This window comes from Phalacrocorax aristotelis, chromosome 20 (genome assembly GCF_949628215.1).
Source record: "Phalacrocorax aristotelis chromosome 20, bGulAri2.1, whole genome shotgun sequence".
NCBI classification, from domain to species: domain Eukaryota; kingdom Metazoa; phylum Chordata; class Aves; order Suliformes; family Phalacrocoracidae; genus Phalacrocorax; species Phalacrocorax aristotelis.
In genome coordinates, this window is record NC_134295.1 from 6,012,143 (window position 1) to 6,027,308 (window position 15,166).

At 52.0% G+C, this 15,166-nt stretch overlaps 1 protein-coding gene and 1 long non-coding RNA gene across 4 annotated transcripts; both read right to left on the reverse strand.

Annotated features, from left to right (window-relative positions):
* Positions 1-1,302: 1,302 nt before the first annotated feature.
* TMEM39B (transmembrane protein 39B) lies at positions 1,303-10,555 on the reverse strand. Of its 3 annotated transcripts, none has more exons than XM_075115077.1 (9): positions 10,455-10,555; positions 8,181-8,389; positions 6,065-6,284; positions 5,684-5,767; positions 4,858-5,012; positions 3,615-3,951; positions 2,604-2,791; positions 2,034-2,154; positions 1,303-1,678 (listed from the first exon to the last, which is right to left on the reverse strand). In XM_075115077.1, exons 2-9 carry the CDS (start codon positions 8,306-8,308, stop codon positions 1,442-1,444), a joined length of 1,470 nt encoding a protein of 489 aa, XP_074971178.1. In that variant the 5' UTR covers positions 8,309-8,389; positions 10,455-10,555; the 3' UTR covers positions 1,303-1,441. The 3 variants fall into 3 exon arrangements, with proteins under 3 accessions (XP_074971178.1, XP_074971179.1, XP_074971180.1); XM_075115078.1 differs by lacking the exon at positions 10,455-10,555 and adding an exon at positions 10,435-10,447; XM_075115079.1 differs by lacking the exon at positions 4,858-5,012 and having other exon boundaries at positions 10,455-10,494.
* Positions 10,556-10,769: 214 nt separating this feature from the next.
* On the reverse strand, positions 10,770-14,849 carry LOC142066949 (uncharacterized). Its single transcript, XR_012663830.1, has 2 exons — positions 14,717-14,849; positions 10,770-13,336 (listed from the first exon to the last, which is right to left on the reverse strand). It is a non-coding gene; the product is annotated as an uncharacterized LOC142066949 (long non-coding RNA).
* Between the last annotated feature and the right edge of the window lie 317 nt (positions 14,850-15,166).

Genomic DNA, 15,166 nt, shown 5'->3' on the forward strand with positions numbered 1-15,166 from the left:
CCTCAGCCCTCATTTTTCCCTCGCTCCTTCCTCTTCCTCGCTACGCTTTTCGCCCTGTCGACACGCAGCGGCTGACAACAGGCGAGTGGCGGCGGTGGCTTTGCTCCCGGTGGCCTTTGGCCCCGTGGTGTCCCCAGCCGCCGGGTGCCGGCTCCCCACGCCCGGAGGGGTCCCCCCGTGTCCCCGCCGCGGGCCGGGGTGACAGCTCGCCGCAGGGTGGGATGCTCGGGGCTGGCAGTGCGGCTCTGCCAGGCCCCGAGACCCCCCGCCCGAGCCAGGCCCAGGGTCGCCCCGCCGCTCGGGGTCACCTCCCTGCCGGTGCCGGGCACGGCCCCCCGTCCCCAGCCGGTGTCCCGGGAGGATGCCGCCGCCGGCCCGGAGCGCTGCAGGGTCCCGTCGCGGTCCCCGGGGCCCGCCCGCCCCGGTTCGGTGTCTGATCTCCGGGCAGGACCCGGTTCCGTTCGCACGACTCTCCCCGGGGCGGGGGGGGCTTCCCGGGGACCGGCGGCACCGGCACCGGCCGCGCGCGCCCCGGGCGCCCCCTGGCGGCGGCGGGGCCCACAACGGAACAAAGGCCGGATCCGGCACCGGCGGGACCCCCCCACCCCGCACTCCCCCAGCCTCCCCCCACCACGGGCGGGGGGGCCCGAGCCCGGACCCGGCCACAGCGGTGGGCACGGCCGGCGCCCCGGGCGGCGGGGCCGCCGGCGGCTCTGCGACCCCAGCCCCGAGGTGCAGAGCTGCACCCCTTCCTCCTCCTCCCCCTCCGGGTGCCGTCACCCTGCTCACTCTCCCATCCCCAAGCCTGATGGGCAGGAGGGGCGGGGGGCACCCAACCGGCTCATGGAAAGCCACAGAGGGAGGACCCGGAGGACCCTGAGCTCCCCCTGACCACGGCAGGTCCCTTCGCATCACTGCAGACCCCAAAGCATCCCTCGTGGGGGCTGCGAGCCAGGGGCTGCAGCAGTTGCAGAGATTTGAAAATCATTGTAGGGAAACACTGCTGTCTTCCCAGGGCCACGGAGCATCGCGTGGGGCTGCAGGAGGTCCTTCGGGGTCCCCGGAAAGGACAGGATCAGAGCTCACCCCTTATAGAGGGGCTCGGACTGAAGCGGTGAGCTCTAACATACCTGATTCTCATCTTCCCCTTGGTGCCAGCTGGAGCTCCGACTCCAGGAGAAACACCAGCACTTGCACCTCTCAAAACTACACACCGCTGCTAATAAACCGCTCCTCTCAAATACGAAGAGGAGGAGGCCTTCTTGGGGGATTTTACCAGACAAACACACACACAAACAACTGTTGGGAGTAAAAAAATATGTTTTTTCCTTTTAATTACATCAGTTATCAAAGAAAAAAAGCAGTGGTAACAAAAATACAAAGCTCTGAGGGTTTCTTGTTTTGTTTGTTTTGTAATAAGCTGAGCATCAGTGCAATTGTTTTAATTTAACTTCTGCTCTGAGTCTCTGCTGGCAGAATACGAGTAGGCTTTGCCCAGCACCAGACGGTCACGCAGCAGCTTGAAGAAGGCGTAGTAATTGCTGAAGAGGATCAGAGCCAGCGAGATAGTCTGGTGCCACTTCTCGGAAGAAATCAGCGAGTAAAGCTGGTAGAAGATGACGGCTCCTTCCAGCAGAATCAGGATGTTGAGGATTCTCAGTGGTTTGCTGAAAAAGAACTGTAGGAGAGACCACAATAAGGCACTGCACGAGGTCAGACCCTTCGGGACGTGTTTTTGACAGGATGGGCGAGGCAGAGGCCGGAGAGGATTCCTCTGGGATTCCCCCCTGGAGACACAACGCTCACCCCAGGTTTGCACGGGGCAGTCCCCCTTCTGGCAGCACCGCCGGGGGACGCGGGACTAATGTGAAAAGCCGTCCCGAACGCTGCTCGTCCCACCGCCCTGGCACACCCCACGGGCAGCTCTCCCGCTCGGAGAGCCGGCTCGGGCTGCGCGAGGCCTTCAGGACAAGGGGACTGCGGCCCTGCCGAGGCGCGACACCTCCGTCCCCGGAAAGGAGATGCGATCTTACGTGAAAGCGGAAGTGCGAGACGTCCGAGGGCACGGCCACGTTGTAATGACCCACAGCTTTGTACACGTTCTTGCTGTGTTTCACTAACACTCCCTGCGGCCACATGCACTCCTCTGTCCACCTGCAGGAAACGAGCAGAGAGCCCTTATTTCTACCTCCACAGCTGAAGGGGAGGGGTCTGCTGCCTTCCCACCATCCGCTAGGATAACGTACGAGCTGCCTGCGCAGCGGTAAGCTCTGCGAGGGCAGAGTTTGACCCACCGAGGTGTGTAACCACGGCGGTGACTAACGGCAGTTACCTGGGGCCAGAAGCAGCAGGCGTATTGCCAAGAATCACACTGCCTCGCTGCACTTGGAAGTGGAGAGCACAGAGCGTCTGTAAGCTGTCGGGTGTGTCAGCCGACAACTCTGCTTTCCTTTTTCTTTCTCTTGTTTCTTTTTTTTTTTTTAAGCAACAAGAGGAGGAGAGGTGGCTGGAAAGCTGAGCTCCCCACCCAGCCTCCGTTCATGCCAGCAGGCATGCCAGCTAAGAGAAAGCTCCAGCCCCAGCCCCAGGAGAGAGTTCCTTACTGATGCTGTAGCACATTGGAGCAGAGGGTCGGGTCGACCTTCTGCCAGCAGCCCAGGTGCGCCGCAGCTTTATGGAGCAGGTCACAGTAGCGCGCAGGTAAGAGGTACTGCATCAGGATCACAGACGTGCTGATGGAAACCAGGAGGAAGAGCTCACACGACCAGCGTTTGTCATAGTACTGAGTGTTCTGTGCGGGGACAAGAAGAATGTGTGACAACGTGTTTGGACAACCTTACCTAACAAAGCCATCAAAACACAAAAGTACTCAGGCAGGTAAAACAAGGGCTTTTCACGTAGCTATTAATCCAGCTTGAAAAAGAAGCGCCCACATAGGATGGCTGCTGTACACCTCCCGAACACACCACAGAGAAATATTTATGCTATCATCACCCACCACCAAAACCAGGGAAATCGTTCCTGATGCTCCCCGAGCTCAGCTGAGGACAGGTGGGAGCACCAGCCCCTCAGGGGAAGGGATTGGGCGCATCCCCAAGGTCTGACAGCTTTACTGCAAGGCACTCGTCTCATTCTACAGCGTATTAGTAACTTAAAACAGCTAAGAATCCTAATAAGGTCCATCCTCCTTCGCACTGCCTCCTTTACTAAAGTCAATCCCCTCGTCCTGGAGCTCTGCGCTCGCAGGTCAGTGTGCGAAGGAATGGTCAGCCTGGAGTCCTTCTACCTTCACGAGGAGGCGGAGGGAGGCGCCGCTCCCTAACGGGTAGATGCACGCTCTCACGAACAGAGTACACCTTACCAGGAAAATACTGTCCTCTGTTATCTGTTTAAGCAAAGCTAACCTACTTTTCACAAGGCCTCTGTAAGTGGGTTTGAGACAGCCGCCTGCGCGCACAGACCAGCCCTCTGACCAACCTCTCCCACGTTCCAGTCAAGCAAGGAGTGAGGACCAGACCTTCTCCATGACCCAGTGTCCGCCTCCCCACAGCCCTCCCCAGCCAGTCCCACGCCTGCACAGGCGGCTGCAAAGAGCAGAGGGGGCCCTCGCTCACCTTCACAAACCAGACCGGCACAAAGGCCACGTAGTAGGCACTGAGCATGGAGCTCACCAGCACCTCTTTCATCCGCCAGTTAAAGTCCATTTTCAGGTACTCCACCTCATTGCGGATGAGGTCTGGAGAGAGGCAGCAGGCGTGAGTGGGCATGGCCTCCATGCCGTACATCTGGCGAGTGTGCTGCTTCCAGGTTTCCTTTAGGACAGTCAGGTAGTCCCTGCCCCTGGAGTTCACCTCGCCGGTCTCTCTGGGACCGATGTTGGCCACCTGGGAGAAGAGGCCCGTCTTCCGAAAGTCACAGTTCAGCTGAAGGAAGGGAATGTACATGCCAAACCTGGAGCAGCAAAGTGCAGAAAGGTGGTTACTTAGAGTCATAGAATCATGGAATCATTAAGGTTGGAAAAGACCTTTAGGATCATCAAGTCCAACCCCCAACCCAACACCTCCAGGCCTCCTAAACCATGTCCCCAAGTGCCACGTCTGCACGTTTTTTAACCCCTCCAGGGATGGCGACTCCTCACCTCTCTGGGCAGCCTGATCCAGTGCCTGACCACTCCTGCAGTGAAGAAATCTTTCCTAATATCCAATCTAAACCTCCCCTGACGCAGCTTGAGGCCATTTCCTCTTGTCCTAGAGGATGTGCTCCGTACTTCCTTATGAGCTCCCCATGCAATGCCTTTGCTGGCAGCAGAGCAGCATCATGATCACATCCCCCTCCTAAAAAGTACCTATATAAACTCCAGAAAATAGCTTCACTAATCTGATCTCAAACACAACCACCAAGCCTCAGATCTTTATGAGATGCTTCCTCCTGCAGCTAACAGAGGGAAGGGAACTATTTCCACTACTTGACTGGAAATAGAACTGGCTTCCTTTCATTAGGTAACATGAAACAGGGAAGCCGTGTGATTCACTCCACCTGGCAGAGGCACCGAAGGACTAAGGTAAACCGAAGACATGAGTTATTTGAATAGCATGAGAAAAGCATGCAGTCCTTTTCAGAGGACATGAGCAATCTAATAATTAATGCTTATATTAAAGCTGAAATATGGGTAAATGTTAAAGGTATGCTCTGCCACTGAGAAGAAATGTGACACAGCAAGAGGGCAAAGAGTAGTGTAAGTTCTGTTACCAGGTAATCGAGCGCTTAGTTACTTTCAGGCTTCACTTCAGCTGAGCAACACCCACTGCGGTGCAACAACATGAGAAATCACACCCAAGTGACAGAAGAGATACTTACGGGTAACACAGGAATAGGAGATTAAGGAAAGAGTAGGTTCTGAAAAGGTGAATTATTGATCGACACAAACTCCAGCCTGTGCCAGTGAGAACAGCAAACCGAGTGATCACCAGGAAAATAGAGCGTGGCAGGGAGACTTTGCCACTCTGTGAAGCCTGCGGGGAGAGAAGAGAAAGCTGGGCAGAGGGGAGACAAACTCACTCTTCCAGCAGGAAGCAAACGGTAAATGAGCAGCACTGGATCTGTAAAATCAACTTCATATCCATGAAGGAAGAGCTAGTGAAAGGCTCTGTTCGCCACCAGGAAGGGGAGGCCTTCTGTTGGCTGGAATCTGGACTTGCCAAAACCCAGGGCCTCACTCCTGAAGCCAAAGCAAGGAGAGCTCTCAGAATTTCTTGTTAAGGTCTGGTAGTTACTGGTGTGACCAACCCCCTCCCCTGGACCTGCTCACCACAGAAGGCTCCCACAGTCAGCAGAAACCGACCTACACTGGTTCCTCCTTGCAGAAAGCTAGAGTAATTGAAAGAACAGGAAAAGAGCCAAATACTGTTCTTCACGAGGAAGAAAGCAGAATTACTACAGTCTAGTTGAGATGGTAATTCAGAAACAATCACAGAAGGACAGACAGAGTCACGAGCAATGGTTTGAGATGCTCATTTCTGTTCTCTGTTCTTCCCGTTAGAAACCATGCCTAGGTTTCTGACTTGGGCATAGCACAAAGTTCTTTAGCAAAGGGCAGAAGAGTTTGGAACTGCAGAAGGGACCCACAGCTCTACATTTCACCCGAGAGGAAAGAACGGTTCTGAGATCTGCTTGGGGACTTTACCTCCTTCACAATAGCACCGATCAGCCGGCGTGCCAGGACGATTGTTGTCACTGTCAGCACGTTGAAGTCAATAAGATGAAAGTTCTGCGGTGACAAAAACAAAATCATTCCACTTTCCATCAGGGAGCAGAAACCCACATTCAACAGAGAAGCTCCCAAGTTATTCTCTTCTCCTCGGACTCTCTCTTCTAAGATCAGAAAGAAAATGCCAAGCAGCCAGCCAGTGCCCAAAATTTACCACACAAGAATCACATGAGCAACCCTCCAGGGCTGTAGAGTCACATGTAGTTTGAATCAAACATAAATAGATAACTTTATGGCTAACGACCCAAGAGAGAGTCTGTGAGTATCACCGGACAGCAGCTGTCACTCGGTGCTTACCAATGACGTGTGTGAAGGCGGGTGGGAGGGTGGGTACCACCACACGGTTTTGTAGATGTTGATGTAGTGCACAAACAGAGCAACGAGATGACAGAAGAAGAGCTGGAGTTCAAACAGCACACTCCTCTCCACAGGCAGCTCGGGAATCTTACAGTGCCGGAGAGGGACGACTGTCTGAGTTGCCAAAGGTGGGCTGGAAAGGCCTGTACCTGAACCGCTCCTACCAAGGTAAAAACCAAAAGCCAGCATTCACTTCCCTGAGATAAACACAGCGCTGTCCTCCAGCCCACGCACTCAGATTGCAGAAGTCGGTCGGTCTAATATTGACTGAGAAACCTAAGCTGACTGTCATGGTCAATGGCTGCCACAAACCAGAAGAGTCAGCACCCTGAGGATGTCTAGGACAACTGTTACAGGCAGACGTGAGTGGGAATTTGCCCAACGAAAGCAATATTTGGAACCAGGTCGATCTACAGCACCAGGTCAGTTGGTATTAAATCCTTTGCACTGAGTCAGGTTCAAAAGCTGCGGCTGTGTTTTGCCATTCAAGGGGCAACCAGTGGCCCTCTTAATTGGAAGCTTTTAGGCCTGAAGTTGCTATTTACATTTCTAAAAGTGCTTGAACATGAAATGCAGCGCAATTAAACACAAGCCCTTTCTCATTCTTCAACTCCTATTCAACTATAGAGGAAAAACAAGTTTAGTCAGAGGTGCATATTCCTGTGTGAGCACGCACACAATCCCAGATGCAACTCTTTTAATCAAAGGGAAGGGAATTAATATAAACGAGATCTATCTCTCTTCTCCTGATCTGCAATCTCTAAATAATAACAGTCAAAGGAATCCGGGTGTGGGTTTCAAAGGAACTACAGAGCACAAACTCCTATTGAAAATCCCAAAACGAAACCACAGAAGTCTTGGAGTGTGACTGCAGAAAGACTTCTAGCCCCAGGGTGGACACAGGTGGATCAGCCCATGCTTTTTAAAGCAGGAGGCTGACAGCCTAAAATAAGGCCATGCATGAGGGGGAAACTTCAGGAACGCAAGCTGTCTCTGAAACCCCCCGATTCCCAAGCTGACGAGACTGATTCAGCTCCTCAGGATTGACAAATCCACCAATAAACTCTGTTCCTGTACACAGAAAAAGAGTTCCTGTTCTGGTCCTCCAGAAATGGGCTTTCAATATAAACACAAAGCTTTTTCTGCTCTGAACAGACACACAAGACCTACGTGTGCCCTTGCAAGAGCAGCAACAAGGCTCTCATAGGCATAAAAGGCACAAAGGACTTTGCCACTCTGCAGCCTGGACTGCGGGTGAGGGGTATCAGAGGGTACGACTGCAGAGACAAATCCCTTGGAAGTAGGCTGGGGCGCGGATTTGTGCTGCGTTACCCACCTGTGATAAGGACCTTTGACCATGCTCTCACAGCAAAGTATGCACAAGGTGGATTGCTCCACCTCCTGTGGCCTTGCAATAACTTGTTTGGGTAACTGTATCCCTGCATATTTCTTGGCCTAGGGCTGTAGGCAGGGAGTACTTTAAGACAGATCTAACATTTTCTTTGCAGAGTTCATAAGGCACCTCCTGCTTACGTACTGCTGTCAGTGCTCCGCTTCTCCTCCCTCCTCTCTACCTCAGTCGCAGAAACGCAACCAACCGGCCAGGCTAGAACCTGTAAAAAAACCCCGCAGCCTACACATCACCTGACCTAGCTAAACTCTACCCCAGAAATACCTCATCTGATGTAAACTTCAGGGCACAGGAGAAGCAACAACCAGAACTCCAGAGTCAGGCTTTGGATAAAAATTTGTCTTTATTTTTACTTTCCATTCAATGGTCTCTAAAGGCTTTCAAACACTCCTGGAAGTCTGGTGTGGTCTGACCAAGCGCTTAACAGACTTGAGCAAATTAGAACCACCTATCCCAATTACAACACATAGCATGGACACTGCCACATATAGAAAAAGGATTTCAGCTAGACACCGGGAGTTAACAAATCCCTGAGCCACAGGAAAACCAGCAGTCTGTGATGGGGAGATACAGATGGCCTCACACCTGCCTCAGAGAGGAGCAGCAGGCCTGGCTAGATGTGAAGCCGTGGAGAGCCGGACTTACCTGGTGCGTGAGCGCACACCCGTGACAGAGGAACTTGTGGAATGGCCGGAGCTGCCAGCGGCCCCGGGTTCACAGAGGGGATTTCGGCAGTAGGATGTCCGGTTAGGGCCCCGCCTTCCCCCTGCCATAACAACAGAGGGGACGGAGGGCTGTTCTTCCCGGTGGCTTTTCTGCTGTTCACTGCGTGATTGTGTCTTCAGTCCTTAAAACTGAAAGGAAAAGATTTATAATTAAGGCTCATCTGCTTACCGCACCCTGGTGACTGGTGGTAACCCATTACTCACACACTGTGAGCTTGCAGCAGAAAGCAGGACAATGCAACTTTGCTCAACCCTTTTCTACACCTCCTGTATTTGCCACAGGCTACAGATGCGGCCCCAGAAAGATCCTGATGCTCCTAGGACATGCAGCAGCTTGCTAAGGATCTGTGAATTCATTGAGAGTCTAAAGCCTAATGTATGCAAGGCTTCCAAGGAAGCAGGAAGAAGCTTTTCATGCTCTCTCTCAACCCAAGGCAGTTTACAAGGAATTTAATCTGCATCACTGTGGTGTTATCCCTGTTTTACAGGCAGAGCAATACACTTAGGGAGATGCTAAACAATTTGCCCAAAGGATTCAGCAAACTGGAGATATTACCTAGGTCCCCGTTTGCCCAATTTTGTGCTGGAATCAAATATTCGCAGCTCTTTTAAAGGGATGCCGCCAAAAGCACACAAGCTGGCTTCTTACTTTTTTGCTCCTTTAAGATGGGAAAAAAACCCCAAACCTGGCATTTTTAGGGCATTTGTTGTTGATCTTTGCATGGCACAGAGCTCAAGGGGATGTTAGCCCAAAGATTGCTTTTCTCGTGTTTGTTTGCCACAGTGTAAACAATAATACCAAGGTTTAAAAAACCTTCTCTGGATCCTCTTTAACCTTGGAAGAATCTACACAACTTAGAGAAAGGAAAGGGTGATAACACACCATTTATTAGAAGTTAAATCTGAGCTGTGAAGAAACCTGGATCAGGTCCTACCAATTGCTTAACGTTTCTTTTTCTGATTGCTAATTTCCAGTTTGCATCATTTAGCAATTAGCACCTGGAATAAAGAAAATTTGCTGAGAGTTTAGAAACTGCTCCCAAACAAGTTTTCAAGCTTACACAGAGCTCTAGAGTCCTCCAGCAAACTGCTCTACTGGTCCCCAACAACGAGAGACAGGGTGCAGGGGCTGCACCTGGGGCTAGACCCAAGGTACCCCGAGATGGGTGCAATCAGGGGCCAGTGGGGCACAGAGGTGGCTGCAGTGCTGGGGGAACTGAGGGGATAGAGAGCAAAGGGCAGAAGCCCTGGTACGTGCCATGGCACACAGAGTCCTGGGTGACTCGGCGACACTGGTGACCAGGAGGGGCTGTGCACAAGAACCCCCCAGGATACAACATGGGGGTGGTGGGGGGGCACCAGATGACAGGACCTTGTGGGGAGGTGAAGACAGCGGCTTTGAGGCCCAGTACACCACGGCAAGAGTCTGAGAAGGAAAAAGTAAGTGTTGGGTCAGGGAAGAGAGCTGGGGAGCCTGGGGGGAAACACTTGGGAGCTACAAGAGTGAAGTTTGGGGGCTGTAAGAGCTCAGGGAGCTCAGGTGGGAGCTCTGAAGGAGCAGTGGGGGCTGCGAGGGCACAGGCCGGGGGCTATGGGGTCTGCAGAGGTGCAGGCAGGAGCCACAACCACTCCAGGGGTGCAGGCAGGGGCTACAGAGGGGGAATGGGAAATCTCGGAGCACAAGCGGGGGCGACAGAAGAGTACCGGGGGCCGCAGGGGCTTTGGGGGAGCAGTAGGGGCTGTGAGAGCTCTGGGGGCTCAGGCTGGGGCTGTAGGAGGGTAACGGGGGCTGTAAAGGCGCAGGTCAGGGCTGTGGCGGAGCGGCGGGAGGGGCTGCAGGAGAGCACCGGGGGCTCTGGGGACGGCACCGGGGTACCCCAAACCTGCAGGGGAGCGTGAGGGGTTACGGGGAGGTGCAGGGGAGCTACAGGAGCACGCACCGAGGCTGCAGGGAGGAGCGGCGCAGCCCCGGGGTCCCTGGGCCAGGCCGCGGCCCGGGAGCCGCCCCCATCACAGCGGCGGCGGCGGGGCGGGGCCAGCTGCGGGCTACTCCAGCGCCCCGCCCGCCGCTCGGCCTCCCCCGCCGCCCCCCTCCCCAAGCCGCCCGCCCTCCCCCTGTGCCCGGTGCCGGTGCCCGGGTGCCCGGGTCCGCCCCGCCGCTCGGCCCCCCTCACCCATCATCCGCCCCCCTCACCCATCATCCGCCCGCCGTTCAGCCTGCGCCGGGCAACAATATGGCGGGCGGGGCCGGCGGCGCGATGGCGGCCGGCAGAGAACAATCCTCCTGCAGGGCGCGCACGCCGCGCTGGCCCCGCCCACAGCCCGGCCCAGAGCCCCGCCCCTCGCCCCGCCCACCCCCGGACCAGGCGCCGAAGCACTTCGGGCGTTTTGCGGCATGGCCGGGCCCCCATCGCCCCCCCTTGGGGCAGAGCCCCCCCAAACCCCACCTTCCCACAAACGGCAACGCTACTGCAGGAGGAGAAACAAAAGGAAAAACCCCACGCCTTCGAACGCCAAAAAAAATTCAACGTTAAGCCTTTATTATAGGGAATGACTAATCATTTTCAACATCTGTTGAATGCGTCTCGCTAAATACCAGCCACACAAGAGCTTGCCAGCTTCCTATACAAATTATTTTAATGCTGTGATTCACCTTGATCGGTTTTCACCATCTTTACCAACCACCTGTGGTATTTTTCATTGATTTCCGTAACTCGTGGGTGTTCGATGCTTCGGTACAGATGGAGAGTTATACAATCCTGAGCGCCACCCCTGCCTGGGCTGGAGGCAAAGCTGTCTCTAAATCAGTGAACTTTCACAGGGCTGATCTTTCATTTCTTACTGGTTTCGAAACCTACATTGCACAGAGCCATCAAAAACCAGGAACATCCAGACACCTGCGGTTTTAACAGAATCTTCCAGGAACAACGATAAAGGTAACAGGTAGGACGTACCGATGCCAGGTTAAAACCAGGTTTGCATCTCTAACACCACGTACGAGCTTTTGGCTGTATTTGGTTCTAAAGCCAGCAGTAAAAGTAACAGCTTCGTTGGAAAACACTTTATATTTCAGTACTCCAACAGACAGCTGCTGCTCTCCAGCGTCTGACGCAGCTGAGGGCGGCCCCGGTATTCTCCAACACTCACCAAGAGCTGGCAGGTTCCTGTTTCCCAGCTGCAGCAAAGCGAACAGCATCTTCACTAGGTTCCTTTATCAGATCTGAAATCAGCTCATTGGAGATTCATCCCACTTTGCAAAAGGAGCAAAACAAACATTTCTATTACAACATATGGTAGCAATGGAAGGCTCAACTGAGCAATAACAACAAAGGTTTCTGCTCTGTGCTCACAGGAACTGAGCTTCCCGAGTAGAAAGAGAGTAACATCTCCATTTGAGATGGGAGTTCCCATGGGCCCTGACTAGCCTGCAGAAATTCCTCCCTCTCAAAGCTTACAAGTGCGGCACATGTCCAACATCTTCATCCAAGATGTTATAGGTTTATCAGTTAAAGAAGAATTTCCCTAAGCCCTGTCTTCCTCCCCAAAAACACCATATGTATTTGCTCCTCACAGCAAGAGAAGAGCTATGTTAGCAGCACCGCCTGTTCTCTACATCTCCCAGCAGACAGCTCACAGCTGGTCTCTCCTCCTCTGGGGCCACGTGGAGGGTCTATCGCAGGCTGGAGCAATCACCCTCTGCCCAAGTGCTCTTTACGAGAGCAGCGGCGTGGGGCGGGGAAGGGAAGACGCGCGCATTTAAATTGTTTTTCTTGGCTCTGTCTGTGACAGATGCTCTCATACAAATTTTAAAACTCATTCCGTACAAAAAGAATCATCTGCTTGAACAGCCAAACAGGGAATCCAGCTGTGTTCTTAAACCCCACTTACCAAATATGGAATTTTAGAGGGCCATATCAAGGTAATGTCTAAGCCTTACTGAAAGCAGTGTTTTAATTTAAACATAAAAATACCATAGGTTCGTTATAAAATAAAGCTTGTAGCCATTTGCTTTGTTTAATAACCCAGACAGCAACTTGAAGCCAGGGGTAAGGAATGGGCAGGGTATGACAGTCTCCTTCCAGGAAAAGCTGCTTGGGACATCTCTGCAAGGCTAGTCGGAGCGTTTTTCCTGAAAGCTCAGTTTCACATTCCTGTTGCTCTCCAAGATACTGTCTATGAACCACTCTGCACAGTGGGACCTCACCGGAGAAGTGCAGAAGTCCAGGTTTGTACCAGCCTCCAAGCAAGGCCAGCCTGAGTATTTATACCAAAGGGCTGGACTAGAGGCTGAAGAAGCTGGGGCGACCCAGAGCAAGGCCCAGAGAAGATGGGACTGCTGAGCACTCTGCAGCAGGAGGATGTTTCTAGAGCCAAGCTTCTCTTCTGAACAGCATTGCTGGGAAACGCTTCCACAGAGGAGAGGTGACTGCTGCTGCACATCACACTGTACAGAGCCGAGCACAATGGGGGCCTTTATCTCGTTTATAGCTCTTATCAAAATCCTACAAATAACAAGATGTGGATTAGTCCTTTGGGGAAATCGGGAGATGAAAGATCACTGGTGCGTGTTAGCTCACAGCCAGCAGAATCCTACCTCCAGTGGCTACGTGTCAGTAGAAAAGGGAAGGTTATTTAGGTGACTCAGACTTCTGTACCCAAAGGAATCTCCACCCCTCACAAATTTCAGCGAGTCCTGTATCACCCCCGGAACGTCTGGCTAATTAGAGCATCTTTGAGAGACACATCCGATGCTGACGGCTATTTTGGGATCTCCAATTAGCTTTTGCAGACTCTAGGCTAAAATCTGAATGTAGTAATGCTATGAGAGGGAGGAAGAGGTTTGATGCAGGGCATGTTTTCAAAATACTTTTGGCATATACAGTTATTTTCAATGTATTAAGATTTACATTCCTCCATAACATTAAAATCTTTCACATAAACATGCAACAAATGCAATGCACAAGCAAGCTGTGTTACTCCAAAGGCAGCGTCACAAGATCCACTTCTACTGGTAAAAAACTGCATCATAATAGATGATCTCTATCAAATCTTTTCCACTTGATATAAAAGTTGTGCCTATTAAGAAAGAAATGGGAAAGATTGGTACAACACTGTATAAATTGATGTTCCAATTACACTGTAAATGAAGATGCATTCGATAAACAGGGCACAAATCCAGACACGTTATGATTTCCCCTAGCAGAAAACTATGGATCCGATTTTCAAGTTAAAGTCAAAGAATTGAGGGTAATCTCACTCTGCTGTGGCATTTCCACATACGGCTGCTTTCCTGTTCCTAATACTCCTAAGATAAGAGAAGCTCCTTTAGTAGCTTTACAATTCCATATAAAATAAGACTTAAGTCCTTCTACGTCCTATGCCCAGGGCTTTTCATGGTTGTCTTTTGAAGCCATTAGACTCCTTCAGTGCTCCAAGTGTTTATTTCTTTGTTCTTTTATTTATGGAGCTCACTCTTCCAACGATCTCGAGATTTGAGAGAAAGTGATTAGCTGTCCCCAAAGGAAATGCTTACGGCTGCTGCCTTTGGGCCTGGGGGAAGATGTGTCCTTGCTGTGTAAGCAGGTCACTCCACGGATGCGTGATAATCTCTCCAACCAAGGTACTGCTCGGTTTGCAAGCACTTGCGGGCATTTACTAAGGTATTTATCGGAGAACAAGCAAGTCAGCGGGGGCAGAGCAGCCGCCAGAGGGAGCCCCGCCACCGCGCGTGCTGACCGGCACCAGCACCCAAAGGTGCTGGGGGTCCGTCTCCCCTCCCGAGGACTCGGGGTGCTCACTCGCTGACACCGGGCGTGCAGCCCTGCGGGGCTCTGAGCTAAACATCTCCCAGCCAGGCCTGCAGGACCACTGACCGAGCCGCCTCTGGCAATGACATCAGACAAAAAGCCATAAAAAGAACAGCCAGCTCACATTTCGGAGCCCGTCGGGGGGGTGTGGAAGGGGTAGATCTAGCACAGTCTAGCTGGGCAGCATCTGGTCTAAAATCTGCAGTCTATAATTTTAATGCATTATGGATTCATACAGGGGTTCCTTTTGAGCCCTTCCTTGGGCTGCTGTTTCTAGAGCACGGGGTAACAACAACTCCAACCCTACCTTGCTGCTGAGAGCGCTCTCAGGAAGGCCAGCATCTCAGTCGGGAACCAGCTCCCAGAGACAGATCTCCTTACCGCATTTCCCCCTCTCCTCAAATCCACTTAAACCTCCTCCTCCGTGGGATCTCGGTGGAGGAGCTCTATGCAGGTACCTACTGAAGCCTCCTCCACACCGTGACCTCTGCAGGAGCGTCAGTCATGTAACTGCCCTTTCGCAAGAGTAATTTATTTGTGGGTATATAAAGAACGGCTTCAATTTAGCAGCTCAGATGGTGCCGCCCCCCATCTCCCACGCAGAACATGTTAGCAGCTTGCAACGGGTTGCAAAAATAAACAAACTCACCCACTTCATGTTGCCCCTGCTCGTCTTCACCCAAGTGATTCATAGCGATGTACTCTTGACTCCTGCAAATTGAAGACATTTGTGAGTCTCCTTAATGTGTGCACAAATCAAAAGAAAAAGATTCCTGCATGCAATTACACAGGAAGGAAAACATGCAACTTAAGCTGAGCTTTGAAGATTTCACAGTAAATATCAATACTGGGGTCTAAAAAGGGCCATCATTTTACATTTTTAAATAACTGAGCAGAATTTTTTTTGGCAGTAGCAGGACTATCTATATTCGTTGTCATTTTACATCTTTTGATATTTAAGCTTGCCGATTCCTTTTTGCCCACATTACATTACAGTGCATTTTCAAAGGGCACATTATTAAAGTTATTGCTAATTTATGCAGAAGCACGTGGTTTTTTAAAATGTTTATTTTAAACATTTTTTGCAAATTTTTACATT